Consider the following 21,665-nt stretch of genomic DNA (forward strand, 5'->3'; position numbering starts at 1 on the left):
AATCTATTATTTCTAGGGTAAATGTATTAACACATACCAGAGAATAAATAAAATAAAGAAAAAGGTCAGTATAACTGACTCGCTCACCCTCCAGGAGGGTGTCGGTATGAACACTAGGCGAGTGAGACCACTACCACGAGCCAAATGCCAATAGAAACCTCCCACTACAAAATCCCTCCAAGAGGGGAGCCGACCCACAGAGTGAGCAGCTCGTACTACTACTACTCCATCCCATACTGCCGACTGCTGCGCCTCTGGGTGGTCCATCCTGAAGTTAGCATACAATCTTGGGTGAAGGGATTGGGTAGGGTGGGATTTCGGCTGGCGGACCCCACGAGCCAATCCGCCCAAAAGAAATAGATTTTTCCTTACGTCAAAATTGCCCTTTTCTGGGCTCAGCCTCGTGTCGCTGCGCGAAATCGTACCAGAGAAATAGCACAAGATTGTAAACAAAAGTAATAAAAGGAGAATAAAAATAAAATAAATAAGAATAGGTCTCAAATAAAAGATAAAATATATATGAATAGACTATAATTGCTAAAAGATACATATACACAGGGGTATAAAATTAGAAATATGCTTAAATTACCCTTAAATCTAATCATGTTTGTTAACATAAGGTAATTTACATATATACAGGTAAAAATATTTACATGTATCAATGGTATCTGTGTAACAGCATGTATCAAAAGTATAATAGCAATTAATAAAAACAATCAACAATAATATATAAAGGAATGTATATGACTTAATATACAAAACCCGTAATCATTATAATATGATGTATCCCCTAGCATAAAATAAGGGGAAACATCCATGAGATCAATGTTAATAAACATTTGTGAGTGTCCCTAATCAGACAATAAGGGGCACCCACTACGTTTGAACACTGTCGGTGATTTCCATCCAGTATACTCTTTCAACTCATCGAAGTTCATATGTTGGAAGTAATTAATTGAGGTGGCTACTGCTCTGACATCATGTGCTTTCGGAAAAGAGTCAGGATTGGCTTGCTTAATAAAGTACAGGATTTGTTGCCTGATGCCTTTAATGGATAAAGTTCCACCTTTTTCCCTCCTAAAGAGGGGACCCGATGAAGATGAGGAGGTCCTAGACAGAAGGCTCGTAAGGTTGTAACTGGGCAAAGAGATATATCTTGTGGAAGGGGTAGTACCTTCCAAGGTTCCCACCTCATCAAAGGATCTTCATTCTTTGCTAAAAAGCTACGTTCCGGAGAAAGTAGGACTTCTCCTGTGGGAAGGAACTGAATATGATCCGGGTCTCTGGATAGAGCCGACAGTTCTGAAATTCTTGCTCCTGAAGCTAAGCTTAATAGAATAGGTTTTTTCCTTAAGAGCATTATAAAAGAGCATGTGTCATTATCGGTTTCGGAAGCCAGTTTTAGAACATCATTTAAGAACCATGAAACTGCGTAGGCCTTACAGAAGGCCTAAGCCTAGCACATGCCTTAGGAATAGACGAGAAGTAGGAATCCGTCAAGTCTATGTTAATCCAAATTGAAATATCTTTTTCAAAGCTGACTTGTTTGTCGTAATCGTGCTAGCTGCTAAACCTTTTTCAATAATGGATCTGAAAAAGGATATAGCTGAATTAATTGTCATGATTCTAATATCTGATTCTCTCAGGAAGGTTGCTAACTTTTTTGACAGCAGCATCATACTGTCTCAAAGTCGAATCCCTCTTAATCGGATTCCAAGAATAGAATATTCTGAGGGTCAATATTCGCATCCCTTTTTGCCGCAAACTTCATGAAAATCCATAAAGTTAGGGTTTTGAGAATCCCTGAGGAAGCGAACACAGTCTTCATTTGTACTGACTGGGAGAGCTTGGGACTGGGGATCTGAAGAGGACGAAGGCCCAGCTCCAAAATTAGAGGATACCAGTTGCTCTTCGGCCAGTCTGGGGCTACTAGAGCCACTTGACCCTGAATGTCCTGAGTTTGTTCAATACTTTCATGAGGAGATTCACTGGAGGGAAGACATAAATCTTCTCCCAGTTGTTCCAGTCTATAGCCAGGGCGTCCGTGGCATAGGCCAGAGGGTCCAGGTTGGGGGCTACATAACACGGTAGTTTGTGGTTCGCTTGTGATGCGAAGAGATCCACCTGTAGCCCCTGGACTCTTTGAAGGATCCATTGGAAACGAAACTGTTGTCCAGTGACCATTCCGACTCTAGGGGTACTGATCGGGATAGGGCGTCTGCTATGACGTTTCTTACTCCAGCTATGTGAGTGGAGGAAAGATGCCAACTGAACTTGTCTGCCAGGGAGAAGATGGCTATCATGACGTGATTTAGATGACTTTTTTTTTTTTTTTTTTTTTTTTTTGTGACTTGGAGCCTCCTCCTCTGTTTATACAATGTACTACCACTGCGCTGTCCAGGACTAGCTTTATGTGGGAGTACTTGGGTGGGCGTAACCTTTTTAGAGTCAAGAACACTGCCATTGCCTCCAGTACGTTTATATGGAACTGACGGAACTGAGGTGACCAAGTCCCTTGAACCTTTTTGACCTGGGAATACCCTCCCCAGCCGCTTAAGGACGCGTCTGTGTGGATGGTGACCCCTGGTGGGAGGGGACTGAAGGGGTACTGACATTGATAAATTCTTGACTCTCGCCATGCCGAAGTCGATTCTTTAGAATCAGAGGCACTGAGGATAGTTTTGTCGCTGGACCTGACGTTTGCTCGCGAGCGCCAGATTCTGGTTAGGTCTTTCAGTTTGTCTTTCATTAATACGTTTGTCACTGAGTGCAAACTGGAGAGAACCCAGGATCCTTTCCTGGGCTCTCCTTGACGCTAGTTTGTGACTTAGAAATTGCTTGACTGACTTTGCTATTTCTTCCTTTTGGTTGATGGAATCGACAGAGTGTGGGATGATAGATTCCATTGAATGCCCAGCCACTGAAAGTTTGACTCTGGAGTGAGTCTTGATTTGGTCCTGTTTATTTTGAAGCCTAGATATTCCAGGAACTGAATCACTTTCATAGTAGCTCTGTTGCATTCCTCGACTGTTGGGGCCCAGATCAACCAATCGTCAAGATACGCTACTACCATGATCCCTTGCGATCTGAGTTGTTGCACTACCACTTCCGCTAGCTTCGTGAACACTCTGGGTGCCACGTTGAGTCCGAATGGAACTACCTTGAAGGAGAATGTCTGGTCTCCTATCTTGAAACCCAGATACGGACGGAAGTGTCTTGCAATAGGGATATGATAGTAAGCGTCTGTAAGATCGATAGAGGTGGTGACGGCCCCACGGGGAAGTAGGGTCCGCACCTGTGAGATCGTGAGCATCTTGAACTTGTCGCAGCGGATGGTTAAGTTTAAGCGGGACAAGTCTAAGAATTATCCCTTCTTTTTTGTGAGCCTTTCTTTGGCACGCTGAACAAGCGACCTTGAAATTTTAAACTCTTGACTCTCGCTATAGCTCCCTTTTTGAAGGAGGACGTCTGCGTACTCTGTCAATTCCTTGGAAGGAAGTTGACGGAAAGGTCTGGATGGAGGTGGGTTCGTCAACCAGCTCCAACCCAGGCCTTTTGACACTATGCTCTGAGCCCATTGGCTGAAGTTCCACCGGTGGCGAAAGTGAAACAGCCTCCCTCCTACCTGAAGTTCTTCATTGGTTCTGGTAACCGCCTCGGCCTCCTCTGAAGTGCTTTCCCCTGTTAAAGGGGCCTCCCGATCCTCTCCCACGAAAGGAACGTTTACCTCTCCCTACCCTCCCTTACCCGAGCGGTCATACTTCTGAGAAGCTTGACTCTCGAAGGCTTGATTGTAAGCTGGAGAGATGGCGTAAGAGGTGGAGGGCTGAGGCTGAGGGGATATCACATAAATTGGCTGTGATTGACCTTTAGAAGTGGGAGGGTTGGGCTGTCTGTACTAACGGTACTGTTGGAACTTGTTGAGGAAGCGTAGTTACTTCTTCTGGTAAGGTTGGAAACGCCTGGGTTTCTTTTGTCCCTTACCTTTAGGAGTCAGGTCTTGCCTCCTTTTAGCCGAAAGGCCCCAACGATCCTTAAGGCTCTGGTTTAACCTGGTAGCCTCTGACTGGACCTCCTTAACCATAGCCTCTGGGAAGAGATCTGCTCCCCAGATGCTAGACGAGAGTAACCTATTCGGTTCATGCCGAATGGTTGCCTCTTGTAGGAACATGCTTCCTACAATTCGTCCAGAGCAGTGGCAAACTCAAACAAATCTGACTGTACCGTTTGAGTCAGGGCTTTGGTCATGAGCTTAAAAATCGGTTCTGATCCATAAGCCATGGTAGCTACCTCAGACATAGCCATAGAATTGATGGATCCTGGCTAGACGCGATTTTGCATCAAATTCAGCCTGAATAAGGCTATCTGGGAGCCTGGGTAGCTTTTCACCAAACTGCTCCATAGCACAGTCCGGTTTGAGTTTGCCAGCTGAGAATGTATTCGGCAAGTCTTCCCACAATTCTCCAACTGAGGGGAGCAACGGAGATGTGGGATCCGCTTCCTTCAACTGCGGTATAGGTTCCCCCTTCTGGGTCCGCTGGGATGGTCGACCTCGCGATCTTGGTTAGGAACGGGAGCGGGGTACTCTCATCCATTGAAATAAAAATGGTAAAGGACTCTTTTAAAATGGTTTGTATCTGTGTTAGAACAATCCATGTCCTCTAAACGTCTGAGCCATTCTCTCTGAGCCTGGTCTCGTGAGTAGAGGACTGTCTCCTTAGGTACCTTATCATCCCGCACCATAGCCGAAGGCGTAAGCCTTGCGTAGCTTATGAACGGAGGCTGGAGGTCTTCCGGGAAGAACTCGAAGTCCTCTATTCTTCGAGTCCCAAATTCCGGTGTAGATATGAGACCGTCCTGGAAGGGGGCGTATGACGCTACTCCTCCACGGATTGTTCATAGAGAACTGAGGTAGTGAGTCATACGGAGGAAGTTGGGATCCACTCGTGTTGGACAGTGGAGGAGAGGCTAGAGGAGCTTCTCTCAGCCCGGCTATAATGGAGTCCTGGGAAGTAATCCTGTCCGACAGACGAGAGATCATTTGCTCCATGCTACTCTTTAAGGACCCAACCAGGTCACCCACCTGTTGCAACAGGCCAACATTGGAGTCCAAAGCCGGAGCTGCTGCGGAGGTGGAGGGGAGACTCTGAATCGGAACCAGAGGTAGCGGAACTGGTGATTCTGCCGGAGTGCGAGATCTCTCTCTGGAGGATTTACTCCTCGAGGGCTTAGAGCCGGAGCTAGAAGCTTTAGACCTGGATGCTCCGGGATTCCCAGCCGGAGACTTACGGGAGGAGGATGAAGCCGAAGTCGTCTTCTTAGACGACGACGACGTCTTAGTCAAGGTCATCACCTTAGACTTGACCTTAGGACTAACCGAAGCACCAGGAGGAGAATATATTTCGTCACCCGTAAAGCCTTGGAAGGATGGAGAGGTTGTAGGAGTAGAAGAAACAGTTACGCCCAAGGGTGACCCTTGGGTGTCCACCGTACCTACCTCGACCAACAGGTCGTCTATACCTACCATAGGTTCAACATTAATATCTAGGTCGCGACATCCGTATAGATATCCTGGTCCTGATCAGTTAATGAGGTAGCCAGCTGTTGTTGGATGAAGGCGATAGTCGGATCCGCTTCTACCGGGTCGACGTATCCTGTCGCCTTGCCTCCGGGGAAGATTAGAAATGCCGACCGCTTCTCTAGGATGTAGGGCTGTCCCTTGGCGGCGTTTTTCCCAAAACCGCCGACCCAGGCCCGCAGGGTAGCCAGTGCGGTATCTCTTACCGCCGGAGCCTGGAAGAGGGCGGAGTTTTAGATTTAAGAAATAACACTTAAAAACTAAAACTTAAGTATAACTTAAATTTAATTGCCTTAAGTTAATAAATGATGAAACTTAAGCGCTAAAAAAGAAGCGGAGCAGCTACTGGAGATGGAAAACTTACCCCTTCCAAAAGCTGGCTCACCAGATCGTAACATATGGTACACGTCTCATGGTACCAGACCTGGATGTCCCCGAGCGGAGTCGCGCATGGAGCATGGGACCGGCAAACTTCGTGTCCACAAGGGTCCTGAAGTGTGGCGGAACATCCCGGATGCTCCACAGTTGGTGGCCTGTAAGTGTGACACATGAGTATCTTAAAAAACATCACTTACAGTCTAAAGGACAGAAGAACTCCGATGCATGCCGGAGCTCGGAAAAAATTTGGGCATAACCCCTCCCTGCATCGCCTGAATAGGCTATAATCCCGGAGAGATCCGGTAAGATATGTAAGGGAGGGGGGATGGTTTAAGGTTCTTAAGATAAACTTAAAGATAACTTAAACCTAACACACAAGCAAACCGGACTAAGTCCGGTGCGTAGCGGAGTGTAGTAACTCAGCAAAACGGTAAGGTTAGTAGAGACCGACTGTATGCTCCGGTCCACCCTACTGGGTGGACTAACAACTTTCCGCTGGATACCAGGACTCGATCAGGAAGGAGCCCTAGTAAGATGGGAAAGAGCGAGAAGACATACAGGCTCAAGCTAGCCGGAGCGACAAGGTAGCGCGGAGGGTGGGCAAGGGCCAGTACCCCCCACTCCGTACCAACCGGCCGGACCGAGAAGCCGGAGAGGTCGAGACCAGTCTGGGTCTGTCCCGACTCCCTAGCCCCTCCGCCTGAGGGGAGAGAGGGAGGCAGGCTCGGGTATGAGGAGCGAGCATGGGCAGACTGACCCACCCCCGCCCGACTCTATGGAAGAGCGGGAGGGGGGGAAAATGACTGGACAGGCGTCTGGCTGGCCCGTGATCACGAAGTGACCACGAGGCGGTAAGACCAAATACGACAACTAAGCCTAGGATAACCACTGATCAGGGAAATGCTATCGGGAAGCATACTGAACTGAAAAGCGGTGGCAAATAAGCCCACTGGGCCAAACCAACTGATCAGAGAGATGCTATAGGGAAGCAACCGACTGATGAGCGGTAGTATAGGCTCAAAGAGCCAGGACCTAGGCTAAGCCAGACGCCTAACTAACCTAACAATAATAAAATATACAGTATAAATAAATAAATGAAAGAAAGAAAAACAATATAGCAGGAGAAAAAATCCAGGAGTGTACGACTAACCCGAAGGTAAGTCTACCACTCAAAGCTAGTCAGAGGCCGATACTAAGAACCTGGACTAGGGTCTGGATAGAAGAAGCCTACGTAAGGTAAAATACATGCATGCATGACAAACCTGAGTAGACCGTACCCTAAGTAAAGCGGATAAATCATATAGAGCGAAGATAAATAAGGGGATGTTCTAGGTATGGGAGACCAAGAACGAACCCATCACGGCAGAGAACCATGCTGCCATGCTTTCCGACCCCGAGATCGTATTTATACCTAAAAAACGGCAAATACTGTCTCAGGGCCGGAAAAAACCAACTAACCGTAAATACTGAGTACTTAACTTAGCTGCTGCGATAGCTGCACGCTCCATAATAGAAAATCCAATGAAAGGGCACAAAAAACACAGAGAGGAAAAATATCACAACCGACTCGTGTGCGCTAACTTGAAAGGATGGCCACCAGAGGCGCAGCAGTCGGCAGTATGGGATGGAGTAGTAGTAGTACGAGCTGCTCACTCTGTGGTTCGGCTCCCCTCTTGGAGGGATTTTGTAGTGGGAGGTTTCTATTGGCATTTGGCTCGTGGTAGTGGTCTCACTCGCTAGTGTTCATACCGACACCCTCCTGGAGGGTGAGCGAGTCAGTTTATACTGACCTTTTTCTTTATTTTATTTATTCTCTGGTATGTGTTAGTACATTTACCCTAGAAATAATAGATTAAAGGATATTTCGCGCAGCGACACGAGCTGAGCCCAGAAAATCTATTTCTGGGTGATTGGCTCGTGTCGCCCTATGAAAGGATCCTTAATATCATTCTTTCTAGGTAAATTAATCTAAAAATTTTACCAGAGAAAAACAAAATTAAGAAAAAAGTCAGTAAAACTGACTCGCTCACTCTTAAAAAGAAGTGTCGGTATGGCAATAGGGGCGAGTGGGAACACTACCACGAGACATTCACCAATTAGAACTTCCAATCAGAATCCCCACAAGAGAGAGCTGATACCAACAGGTGATGCGGCCGCTACTACTACTACTAGAGGACGCCACGGACAACAGCGCCCCTAGCGGACATCCTTAATCTAAAAACATCTTGTCCTGTAGGGGGGGGCAAACAATACAGGGTGGGTTTCATAGGGCGACACGAGCCAATCACCCAGAAATAGATTTTTCCTTCGTCAAAAATCCCTTTTCTGGGCTCAGCTCGTGTCGGCCTATGAAAGAGTACCAGAGAAACAGACAAGATGGAAAAAAGGACAAATGAAAAGCAGTTGTAAAATGAGGGATATAATATAAGTCAATCAATACAGCATATAACTAAGTACTTAAGTCTAACTTATTCTAACAGTAACATAAAAGAAAGTTAGTAATGTAAAGTACTTAAAATTACAATAAACACGCAGTAAAATTATAAATAATGCAGTTGTAATTTTAACAAAATAGATTTACTTAGATAACTTATTTACAAAATATACAAACACATTGTGTCCTACCCTAGCATAAAAATAAGGGTAGGTACACTGAAGTACATTATCAGTACAAAGGTGTGGATGTCCCTAGCAAAAAAATAAGGGACAATCCACTAAATATGATTTCAGCGGCTAAGGCTAGGATATCCGAGTAGCATGGCGATAGGGTGAGGCATGTTGGATGAGGTAGGTAGAAAGGAGACCTGGATCTGTACTACAACTACTATACAGTATCAGGAGAAACAATGTTTCCCGCTGCTACTGCTGAAAATTTTAAAGATTCCAAGGACTTTAGATAATGACGTTTAAAGACTGTCGGAGATTTCCATCCAGTATACTTTTTAAGATCCTCAAAGTTTCATATGTTGAAAGTAATTAATTGAGGTGGCTACTCCCCTGATGTCATGTGCTTTTGGAAATGAATCAGGGTTGGCTTGTTTAATGAAGTAAAGGATTTGTGTCTAATACCTTTTACTGACAAAGTACCACCTTTCTCTCTCATGAAGAGAGGACCTGAGGATCTTGAGGATGTACGAGATAGAAAGGCTCTTAAAGTTGATACTGGGCAAAGAGAAGGGTCTTGCGGAAGTGGGATGACTTTCCAGCCCACCTTGCAAGAGGATCCTCATTTTTAGCCAAAAACTACGATCCGGAGCAAGCAGAACTTCTCCTGAGGGGAGGAATTCCACATGACCCGCATCTCTGGATAGAGCCGACAGTTCTGAAATTCTAGCTCCTGAAGCTAGGCTTAATAAGAATAATGTCTTTCTAAGAAGCATTATGAACTGTCTAGGACTAGTTTGTCCAGTATCTGAAGCTAGTTTGAGGACATCATTTAAGAACCATGAAACTGCAGTAGGCCTTTTGAGAAGGTCTAAGTCTAGCACAGGCTTTAGGAATAGACGTGAAATAAGATTCAGTCAGATCTATCTGAAAACCTAACTGAAAGATCTTCTTCAAAGCCGATTTATGAGTAGTAATAGTGCTAGCTGCTAAACCTTTTTCAAACAAGGATCTGAAAAAAGGATATAGCTAGATTAACTGTCATGGTTGTAGTGTTTGATTCTTTCAGGAAGGATGCTAATTTTTTAACAGCTGAGTCATATTGTCTAATAGTTGACTCTCTCTTATCTGGATTCTAGGAAGAGAATATTTTGTGGATCAATATTAGCATCTTTATTACCGCAAACTTCATGAAGTCCATAAAGTTAGGGTCTGAAGAATTCCTGAGGAAGCGAACACAGTCCTCATTTGTACTGATTGTGACAGCTTGGGATTGGGAATCCGTTGAGGTCGGAGACCCCCAATTCCAGAAGAAGAGGATACCAGTTGCTCTTGGGCCAGTCCGGTGCAATCAGAGCTACTATTCCCTTGAAAGTCCTCAGCTTGCTTAAGACTTTCAAGAGAAGATTCACTGGAGGAAAAACATAAATTTTTCTCCACTGATCCCAATCTAACGACAGGGCGTCCGTGGCATAAGCCAGAGGGTCCAGGTTGGGGGCCACATAGCAAGGGAGCTTGTGGTCGCTTGTGAGGCGAAGAGATCTACTTGGAGACCTGGGACTCTCCGGCATATCCACTGGAATGACCCGTCGTCTAGGGACCATCTGATTCCAGAGGGACTGACCGGGACAAAGCGTCTGCTATCACATTTCTTACCCCCGCCAGGTGAGTGGCGGACAGATGCCATTTGTGTTTGTTTGCTAGGGCAAAGATGGCTATCATGACATGGTTCACATGCTTGGATTTGGACCCTCCTCTGTTGATGCAATGAACTACCACTGCACTGTCCAAAACTAGCCTTAGATGAGACTTTTTCGGGGGGGAAGCAGTCTCTTCAAGGTAAGAAATACTGCCATTGCTTCCAGAACGTTTATGTGGAGCTGGCGAAATTGAACTGACCAAGTCCCCTGAACCTGTTTGAACTGAGAATATCCCCACCCACCCGGACAGGGAGGCATCCGTGTGAATGGTTAACACTGGAAGGGGATATTGAAGGGGTACCCGCTTGGCTAAGTTCTTTACTTTTGACCATGGACAGAGTTGATTGCGAAGGATCTGTGGAATTCTGACAACTTGTCTCGAGATTTGGAGTTTGCTCTCGATCGCCAAACTCGATTTATATCTTTTAGAGCCTTGCTTTCAGGAGGATATCTGTTACCGAAGCAAACTGAAGGGACCCTAGGATTCTTTCCTGGCTTCTCCTTGATGTTTGTTTGCATTTGAGAAATTGCCTGACAGATTTTGCTATTTCCTTCCGTTTGGCCACTGGAATTGACAGATTGTGGGAAGACAAATCCCATTGGATTCCCAGCCACTGAAAACGAGACTCCGGGGTAAGTTATGGTATTTCGTTTTTGTTTGATCTGGAACCCCAGATGTTCCCAGAAAGTGAAATACCCTTTTTGGTGGCTTTGAGACAAGTTCCTCGGACAGTTGGTGCCCAGATCAACCAATCGTCGAGGTATGCTGCTACCATGATTCCTGAGTTCTCAATTGCTGCAGAACCACTTCTGCTATTTTCGTGAATACCCTGGGGGCTACATTCAGACCGAAAGGCATCACTTTGAATGAGAATGTCTGATTTCCTAGCCTGAATCCTAGGAATGGGCGGAAGTGTCTGCTATAGGGATATGATAGTATGCGTCTGTAAGATCGATGGAGCATGTGACGGCTCCACGCGGAAGTAAGGTCCTTACTTGCGAGAGGGTAAGCATCTTGAACTTGTCGCAACGAATGAAAGAGTTTAGCTTTGACAAGTCTAAGATTACCCTTCTTTTTGTTGAGCCTTTCTTTGGCACGCTGAATAAGCGACCTTGAAATTTTTAGATGCTTGACTCTCGCAATAGCTCCTTTCTGAAGGAGTTCCTCCGCGTAATCTGTCAATTCCTTTGATGGTATTTGGCGGAATGATTTGATTGGAGGAGGATCTTTGATCCAACTCCAACCCAATCCTTTGGACACTATGCTCTGTGCCCAATTGCTGAACCCCCACCTGTGACGGAAGAGGAACAGCCTCCCTCCTACCTGGGGAGCCTCATTGTTGATGGGCGGGTGACCACCACGCCCTCCTCTGAACTGCTTGCTCCTTGTCGCCCTTCCTGCGCCACGCTGGCGAAAGTAGCCTCTCGCCCTACCTCTCGATTGTCTGTTAAAGGGAGGGTAGCCCTGACCTTCATATGTAGGGTTGAAGGCCGGCGAGAGTGCGTAGGAGGTCGAAGGTTGTGACTGAGGAGACAGCAGGAGGATGGGCTGGTTCTGTTTAGAAGTAGCAGGTTGTCCCTGTGTGGTAACCGGGACGGCCTGAACAAATTGCTGCTGTTGCTGGTGTTTCTGGTAAGGCTGGAACCTTTTACCAGACTTCTTTGGTTTCTTACCAGCAGTGGGGACGGATTCTTGCTTCCTCTTGGATGAAATACCCCACCTAGCTCTAAGGCTCTGGTTGAGCCTAGCAGCCTCGTGGTGTACTTCATTTACAGCGGACTCTGGGAAGAGATCCGCTCCCCCACATGCTAGAAGCCAGGAGTCTATTAGGCTCGTGCCTAATAGTGCACTCCTGCAGAACGTGCTTTCGGCAATTCCTCCTAGCTTGGAAGAAGTCGAAAGCATCCGTCTGAACCGTCTGAAGCTGGGATTTGGCCAAGATCTTAAACAGAGGTTCTGTGCATACGAGAGAGCAGCCATCTCCGTTATGATCAGTGAATTGAGGGACCTGCCAAACCTAGTTCGCTGGCGTCGAACACTCCGCCTGAATCAGGAATCAGGCAGCCTTGGGAGCTTTTCGCCGAACTGGTCCATGGCGCAGTCCGGTTTTAAGCTTACCAAGCGTGAACGTGGCTGGCAAGTTTCTCCCACACACAATTCTCCAAAGCTGGGAAGAGCGGAGAAGTAGACTCCGCCTCCCTTAGCTGTGGCATGGGCTCATCCTTGAGGACTGCCTGAAGAGTCGTCTCTACTATTTTTGTAGCGAACGGAAGAGAAGCCTCCTCTTCCGTCGCAAAAATAGTGAAAGGACTCTTATAGGCCTGGAGCTTGGTGTTTGTGCACTCCCAGTCCCTCAAGGCAGTGAACCCATTCACGTTGAGCATGATCCCTACTGTAGAGAACATTCTCCCTAGAGATCTTGTCTTCCCTAGTAAAGAGCCGCTACGGTCAGCCTAGCATAACCAATGAAAGGCTGCGTCAAACACGGAGGATAAAACTCGAAGTCCTCAATCCTTCGAGTTCCACACTCCGGGATAGATATTCATACCAATCCTTAAAACGGAGCGTAATGCTGCTACTCTCCATGGGTTTGTTTCTCCATAAGAGAAAGCTGGTAGTGAATCGTATGGCGGAAGCTGGAAAATACCAGCACTTGTCACTAGGGGAGACTGGAAGGGGGACCTGAGAGAGCCCAGCTACTCGATCCTCATTCTCTCTAACTCTGTTAGAGAGATCTTGGATGGACTGGCCAGATTGAGACAGAGTGCTCGACAGTTGTGCGAACATCTGCTCAAATTTTGTCCCCAGGGCGGAGACTTGAGAGCCGACCATCTCGCCCACCTGTTGCATCACCACTGCTGAGAAAGCAGTGGGATCAAAGGTGCTGGGTCCCGCTCCTCCCACCGGCGTTACCGGAGTGGATGCGGTGGAGGCCGGAGAAGGCCATTGGCTTCCGGCGGGAGCGCGAGCCTTCTCCTTAGAAGACTTGCTTCTAGAGCTCTTCGAGTAAGAAGAGCTCGGCTTGGCCTTCACCGCGTCAGCGTAAGAAGTCGAAGACTTCTTAGCCGAAGAAGACGAAGATGACTTCTTAGAAGTCGTTCTAACTAGGGTCTTCGGTTCTCTCTGTCCCTTCACCTTTGGGGGTACAGAGAGAGCGGGAGAGCTGGTAGGGATCTCAGATCCCACAAAGCCTTGGAAAGAAGCGCTTGAAGAAGGGACAGGAGAAGATCCAGGAGCGCCCAAGGAAAGACCTTGGGCGCCCGACACACCTACCTCAACCAACAAATCCTCTGCCCCTACCGCCATAGGCTCAATGTTGAGGTCCAGGGTAGCGACGTCCGGGACCGACTCCTGTGTGGCTACGACCCCGAAAGATTGCTGCATTTCTTGCTGGATGGAGGCTATGAGAGGGCTTGGCGGACAAGGGGTCACATACCCTGTTGACTTGCCCTGCGGGGAAGGTGATCTTGGACGGCCAGCGTTCCTTGTCTAGGATGTAAGGCTGGCCTTTGGCGGCGTTCTTCCCGAAGCCGCCGCCTACCCACGCTTTCAGGGTAGCAAGGGCGACCTCCCTCACACCAGCAGCCTGAAAGAAAAGGTGAGATGAGCTTCTAATGGCAGAACGGGCGGGGTTAACAAACTTATGCCTAAGAGTTGTTAGTAAAATGATAAAGAAGTCTAATCGACTTACCCCCTCCAACCAGCTGACTGACTAGGTCGTAGCAGATGGCGCAGGCTTCCGGGTGCCAGACGATCATATCGTTTGTACGGCGTGGCACATGGAGCGTGAGCCTGCACTCATCGTGGGCCGCAGGGGTCGTACAAACGTCGCGTTGCATCCCAGGACCTGACAGTTGGTAGCCTGTAGTGGAAAGATACATAAGTATCAGGAGAACACTTACAGCCTAACAGTTGCTCCGCTGGTGCCGGAGCGAGAAAGTTAGATTAAACCAGAGAGCCCCGCCATAATACGTGTGGTAGAAAATGGTTGGTTGTCCTAGGCTACGGCGGAGACAAGAGATAGAATCCAACCAGGTGTGGTATAAAAGAAAACCACGCGGATAATGGCGGGGATGGTAAACATATGAATAATAAAATTAAACAAATCATCGTAAAATTAGGGTATATCCTTAAAAATAACAATAATATCAAACCTTTCTCCACCCGTCTACTAGAAGAGTGCCCGGGTAAGAAGCAAGCTCCCTTCCGGTAGCGGGGGAGAGATGTAAGGATATAGTAGGCAAGCAACCGACCACTAGTAGTGACCACCCCGCCCGCTAGCGGAGCCAGTAATCTATAACCAAAGGTGCCCCGGCTGCGGCGGAAGGCTCCGTTCGTTATAGAAAGGGAAGGTGGCTGAGCAACTGGGGAAGGGGGGGGGAGGGTCTCGGCGTAACACGGCGGGAGAGAGAGAGGGGGGGGTTGGCCTACTCCTCCCCGTCTCAACAACTACCCGCTCGGATACCCGGTCCCGGTACCCTATGAGTGGTCGCCCTATACCCCCGCCCCCCGCTGGGAGGAACCCCTGGCCTCCTCAGAGAGAGAGGGAGGAAGGCAACTGAGGTTGTCATGACAACCAAGGGGTCCCCAGCGCCTCCCTATACCATGGTAGGGAGGGAAGGGGAAGGGGAAGGTGCGATGGAACACGTGACCGCAAGTGGCCTAAGCCGCGAGCAACACAACCCGTGGGAAGGCCACGTGAACCAGGCTGTACCAATACTGGGACCTGCACCTAGGCTAGCCTAACCCCCACCCTAAATAGAATAATTTACATCGAAAGATGGAAAAGGACACTTTTAGTAGAAAAAAGAAAAAGAAGCCCAGGAGAGGCAAAAAACTGTTCCGAGGAACAGAAGCCTACTCGGAGCCAGCGATAGCCGATGAAGAGCAAGAGCCGGATGCTGGGCTGGAACATAGAATAGCCTAAATACCAAACTAAGAGAAATTGGTAAAGGGGCTAACCTAGCTAAAACTCGATGTAAAAAACGATGAACGTAATATAGTAAGCCCATAAGTATAAGAAGTCCCAGTATGGAGGACCGGGAATTCTTAACGAGGCAGCATGGCGCCGCCACGAGACAACCGGGAAACCGTATATGACCTATTAGAAGGAAAATACTGGTTCCCGGAAGACAAAAATACAGTAAAACATTACTTATGAGGCACTTAACTTAGCCGTTGCGATGGCAGAACAGAACGTTCCATGATGAATGGTGATAAAATTCCTCGTAAATAGCACAAGCACAAAGAGAATGCGTCCGAACGCGGCGCTAATAATTAAGGATGTCCGCTAGGGGCGCTGTTGTCCGTGGCGTCCTCTAGTAGTAGTAGTAGCGGCCGCATCACCTGTTGGTATCAGCTCTCTCTTGTGGGGATTCTGATTGGAAGTTCTAATTGGTGAATGTCTCGTGGTAGTGTTCCCACTCGCCCCTATTGCCATACCGACACTTCTTTTTAAGAGTGAGCGAGTCAGTTTTACTGACTTTTTCTTAATTTTGTTTTTCTCTGGTAATTTAGATTAATTTTACCTAGAAAGAATGATATTAAGGATCCTTTCATAGGCCGACACGAGCTGAGCCCAGAAATAAGGTATTTTTACTGCACAATTTTCAGTTAACAGTGCCACTAGCGGCTTTATGTCTAAAGAGTACATACATTTGTAGAAAAAACATTCAGACCATAAAGGTTATGCAAATGATATTAAAAAATTTTATTGAGAGTTATTACATACTAGGTATTAGGGTAAACTATATGCCCCTGACGCTGTTTTGTGTCAAAAATATAGCGTTAAATAAGTGCAAATTTAGCTATGGATGTGTCGATTTTTATAAATGTTCATGCTTTTTATGTTTAAAACGTGTATGAAAATGTAGTATGTACCGGTATTTTTGATTCTGCACATATGATACAAAGGCAGCTTTTGAAACTGCTCTCCAGTTATCAAATAGGACGTTTTTTCATGTTTGTGCTTTTGAGCTGCTGCCTGCTGCTCTTCCAAAAATATCAAGTTAATAAAAGGGCAAATTTAGCTATCTATGTGTCGATTCATAAATGGTCATGCTTTTATGCTTAAAATGTGTATAAAAATGTATTACGTATAGGGTATTTTTATTTCTGTGCATAAATGTGATTCAAAGCAGCTTTTGAAACTGCCATCTACGTTATCAGAGGATTTTTTTTCATGTTCGTTCTTTTGTCCGCCGCTGCCTGCAGCTCTTCCAAAAATATAAAGTTCAAAAAGTGCTAATTTAGTGATCGATGTGTCAACTTTATAAATGTTCATGCTTGTATGTTTAAAATGTGTTTGAAAATTTATTACGTATAGGGTATTTTTATTTTTGTACATAAATGTGATACAAATTACGGCAGCTTTTGTAAGTGCCCTCCGCACATATCAAAGGATATTTTTTTCATGTTCATTCTTGTCCACCGCTGTTCCGAAAAATGCATTACAAAGACTTCACGTGGTTATATTTTATTAATTGGGGAGCTAATTATAACTTATTTTGTTAATGAAACTTCAGCTTTTTGTTATAAGTTTTCATGCTTTTATGTTTAAAAATGTGGTGGAAAAATGTATTACAAGGTATTTTTTTATTTTGTACTTAAGTATGATACAGTGGCAGTATGCATGTCCATTTGAAGTCTTTGTAACAGCCCTTCACATGATGAAGAAAATAGGTTGTTCAGTTATGCCCAAATAATATTTTAATTTATATAATTGAATCACGTTTGTTTAACATATTTACAATTGTTGCATAAATTTATTTTAAAAGACAAAATCGCATATACACTTGATTTTGCAACACTGAAATTTGTTTGTTTTTCTATGGGATGATAGAAGTACAAAATATAACTGTGCAACTCTGTCGAATTTTTGCTTTGTTAGGCAAGCAAAAAATTGAGGTACAACCGTATGAGCTCAAGATGCCGCTGCCATGTAGATGATATAGCACAGAAGAAAAAGTAAATATGCATCTTTTCCATAAATCTTTTAAAAAGTTGTACATTACTTCACTGTATCCAATAATATTGTATGTATTCTCATATTATTGTATTATAAAATACTACGGTAAATCTAAGCCAGTATTCTGCTGAGTGGCCAATGTTTTGGTTTTGAAATCAGCTGATGGCAAATACAAGTTTGTTTTGCCCGATTTAACGCAATTCTGAGTGAATTTTCTTGCTTTTAGTTAGCATAAATGAATATCTACATACTTTACTTATATTGGAGACAAGGTTATTTTTCCTTAAAGTATGTGTTTTTATGAGGAAATATTACTTGAATATGTCTCGTTGTGATTATGAACTAATTTTTTTTTCGTTAACAGATTATGTTGGCGGCATGTTTATCGAGTAAAGCAATATTTGATTCCGTTAACTGTTTTCCTTTATATCATCGTAATACGAACTTTACGTTATTTATCTTTTATCGGCGTGAAACCAACAGTAAAATGTGTTCTTTCAAGCACAGTAGTACGTAGTTTGATTAAAATGATTTTATCTCATTTTTATCCACGGTTGTTTTTGGTGGTATAAGTTTACTGGAGTTTTATCCTTGTTGCCGATGCACGATAATGGTCATAGCAGCTTAAACCAGTTTCTCAGCTTCAGCTATAACTAGGTTTAAATTTAACATTATATTTCCTGATTGATCTTTGATCTATAGCAAATAAAGTTATTACATTAAGATATCTCAGTCCTATTCTACATAACGTCATTTATAATTATGGTAATAGTGTACTATAGTATGATGATTGACATACAAGCCAAACGGATGTTGTTATTCAGTTCGGTTGTACTTAAAAAAAAATTGTTTCTTGTTTGGTTGTTTGTGGCTGTACACGTTTACGCAACGAGTAAACTGTCATCATTCTCTTTTGATGTTTTTGAACTTATGTAAGTAGAAGATGGGATAAAGTTAGGCTATTGTAATTTGGTCTCTCATAAAATCGGATTATCGTAAGATGAATTATCGTAACTTGAACACTACAGCTACCTGTACACTGTATAAAACCTTATTATATCTTTACATACTCTAGAAACCCAAAGGATTGGAGCTAGGCTTTTTTTCACTTTACAGTATTTATAATACTAATAATGTACTGTACATTGCTACTGTACAGTAAATTCTATAGTGCTATACTGCATAAATATAATTTTACTTATTGCATCATTGCGGGATTAAGGCGCCGTTTGACTGGTCTAGGGTGCTGTTAACTGGTCTAGTATTCCGAAAGAAGGTGTGCGGCGGCCGTAGACTTTAAAATCACTTAGCGTCGCCAGCCAATGAAACAGAACCCCTGCCCCCCCCCCCCCCCCCCCCAAAAAACCCCCCCCCAAAAAAATTAAAAAACCGTGGGCCGCCTGTACTTGGTAAAAGGCTGTCAAGTTAAAAGTATTGGTGACAGTCATTATTCATGTGTATACTTATTTTCTTATTCGTATGTACGTACTACTTTTATCCTAAATGCAGTGGAAATTTAATTTTCTTTTTTTTTATTGCAGCACTGCGGCGATCATCTGTTGCAACAGTGTCACCTCTGATGTCACAAATACTGGATAACATTCGAGAGAATCGTTCAAGGTACTTACAGTCGAAAGACACCCCTATTCGCACAGCACCTCAGGCTACTTTAACTGGAGCCAGTCGATTTGCCTCAATTGCAAAGAATATTGGTACAAAGAGCACTATAATGAAATCTTTCACCGGAAGTACCAATAAACTCTCTGTACTGAATCCAGAAAATAGACGGCTCTTAGATCTTCAAGGTCAGAAATCACCCGAGGTACCAAGAAAACGACTGATTATTGGACAGTCATCTTTTGATCTTGGGCGTGATGGAGAACTGCTAGTTAATAATGAAGGAAATAATGAAGATGGTATTAGTAATGAAGAAGATTCTGTTGTTGAAGAAAATAGCCTTGATGATGATTCTAGTGATGATGATGATGATGATGACGATGATGATGATGATGACGATGATGAACCAGGAGTGCGCCGTTTTACTCAGCGGCCACCTTTACAACACAAAGAGTCTGTATGGTCTATGGCAAGTTCAGCTACTAGCATAGATAGTAATGAAGAAGACCTGAGAGATCAGAGACGAAAATTACAGCTAAGCCTCAATCGCCGTCCAACACCGCCAGAAAGCCCAAGCACGCCACCTACTCCAGGAGACTCTGTAGACTCCCCAAATTCGGTAAGATGTTTTATCGTTGAATTTTTCTTTATTAAAACAGTAGACTGAAAATAACATGTCACTTTGCCTGATTCAGTTTTGGTTGGCATATGGCCAGCAATATGTTAACATTTTATATATATATATATATATATATATATATATATATATATATATATAATATATATATATATATATATATATAATTATATATATATATATATATTATATATATATATATATATATATATATATATATATATATATATATATATATATATATATATATATATATATATATATATATATATATATATATATATATATATATATATATATATATATATATATATTATACACACACACACGGCAGTTCATGGTTATTGGCAGACTTGGTTAATGGCAATCCAGTTTCCTGGCACTTGCCTAGTGGCATAAAATCGGTGTTTTATGACGCCATAACAGGCCAAGTTTCAGTTATTAGTGCCATAAGTGCTGATAATAGAGTTATGGCACATAACATACCTAACAGATTAACCAGTTATTGGCGCCATTAACCGAAACTCATGCCAGGAGCACCATAAATCACCAAGTTTCTGAAGTTTAATGGCAGTTTTCGCTTATCATACCCTGCCGAGAACGGAACCCCTGCTGATAACAGGACGGCCTGTATGTATATATGTATATACAGGTACTCCTCATTTAACAACGGGGTTCTGTTCCAGCGACCACATCGTTAAACTAATTCATTGGTAAATGCGTTATTCTCTTTATTTTGACGAATAGCATTAATTAACCCCTTCGCCACTGGCCTGCTACATTGCTGCTAATGCTTGCATACCGCATGAGACCCCCTGTCGACGCGAGTATCAATCCATTAACTTGCTCCCACTAAAGATTTTATGTTATTCATATTTTTCCTTCATATTCTTATGTGAAAACATTGTGTGTATGGATATCAATGAATATTTTTTTACCCCATTGTCAAAAAATTACAAAAAATATAGTAAGAATATCGGAAAAAAATAGGAATATTTAGTAGAAAAAGTAATTGCAGAAGTAGGAACTGTTATAAAGTAGTAGAAATAGCAGTAAAGTAATAGAAATAAAGTAGCAGAAAAAGTAGTAAAATAGTAGTAAAATAGTAGTAGTGGTAATAGCAGTACTAGTTTTCTTACTGAAACAGTTATTCCTAGGTTTCATACAGAAACAGCATATACATCAATGAATGAGGTTTAGGCAGCTGGTAATAATAATAATAATAATAAAACAGTAATCAGTAATAAGTAATAATAATAATAATGATAAAAAAAGCAACAGCATCTCGTGACCAATACGTATATACATATGGGGCAGTTTTATTCACCCCCATTATCATCTGCAAGCTATAAAAAACACATCTCATCACAAGTAACAGGCCTCCATAGAAGTTCCTTCACCTTACGCTTTCCTGTTGAATGAAAGTACTACTCTGCCCGAGCATCATCCATTCACACAATTTGTCAATTACATCACCACAAAAAAGGAAAAAAAATGCATCACATAAGCAGATGAAATCTGGTGTATAAGCAGGAATCCCATTGCCACCCTCCGTGAATCATGGGGGGGGGGGGGGGGGTCTGGGCGCAAGTCAAAGATGGATCAGTATGAACTGCAGCCTTTCATCGACAAGAGGTTCAATGTCTTCCAACACTCGTTTGTCACTGTCAACCTCTAAAAAATTATCACTATAATCATCATCTGATAGATTTGGCAGGTACTCAGACCCTGACTCTGAAACACTATCATCTGACATGATACTGAAAAAAAAAAAACATAAAATAACTGCAATCAAAAGGGGAAAAAGATTTGGAATTCAAATCTACATGGTTTACGGACAAAATCGTAATCATCCTTACTCAGATAATAGCCTGAGGCGCACTGGTATATGTTGGCCAGTACCCCTCCTAATATCCCATATGAAAATGACGTCACGACGTCCATCGGACGCTCATTGGTTAGAATGAATTGTGGGTGGAGCTTCAGCACCTCTCTCGTACACAATACTGTGTCTGGAAACCATCCAAGCTAAAGAAAACGCTTTGCTTTTCGAGGAGGGATGAAAGACGTACACGCGTACGTCCCGGTCTTTTATTACTGTACCGTAAAAGACGTACATGTGTACGTCCCAGTGCTGAAGGGGTTAATTATACACAGAACTAGTTTCTGACATAGCCTACTAC

General features: G+C 43.9%; 1 protein-coding gene across 3 annotated transcripts in view; it reads left to right on the forward strand.

Annotated features, from left to right (window-relative positions):
• The window catches only part of LOC135224975 (uncharacterized), a 334,014-nt gene that overhangs the window by 175,933 nt on the left and 136,416 nt on the right, over nucleotides 1-21,665 (forward strand). For all 3 annotated transcript variants that reach the window (XM_064264281.1, XM_064264285.1, XM_064264289.1), the window contains one exon: nucleotides 18,770-19,464. In XM_064264281.1, coding sequence (XP_064120351.1) covers nucleotides 18,770-19,464 — 695 coding nt within the window. The remainder of the gene's footprint in view (nucleotides 1-18,769; nucleotides 19,465-21,665) is intronic.

The sequence above is a fragment of the Macrobrachium nipponense genome, chromosome 20 (assembly GCF_015104395.2).
Source record: "Macrobrachium nipponense isolate FS-2020 chromosome 20, ASM1510439v2, whole genome shotgun sequence".
Classification (NCBI taxonomy): Eukaryota; Metazoa; Arthropoda; class Malacostraca; order Decapoda; family Palaemonidae; genus Macrobrachium; species Macrobrachium nipponense.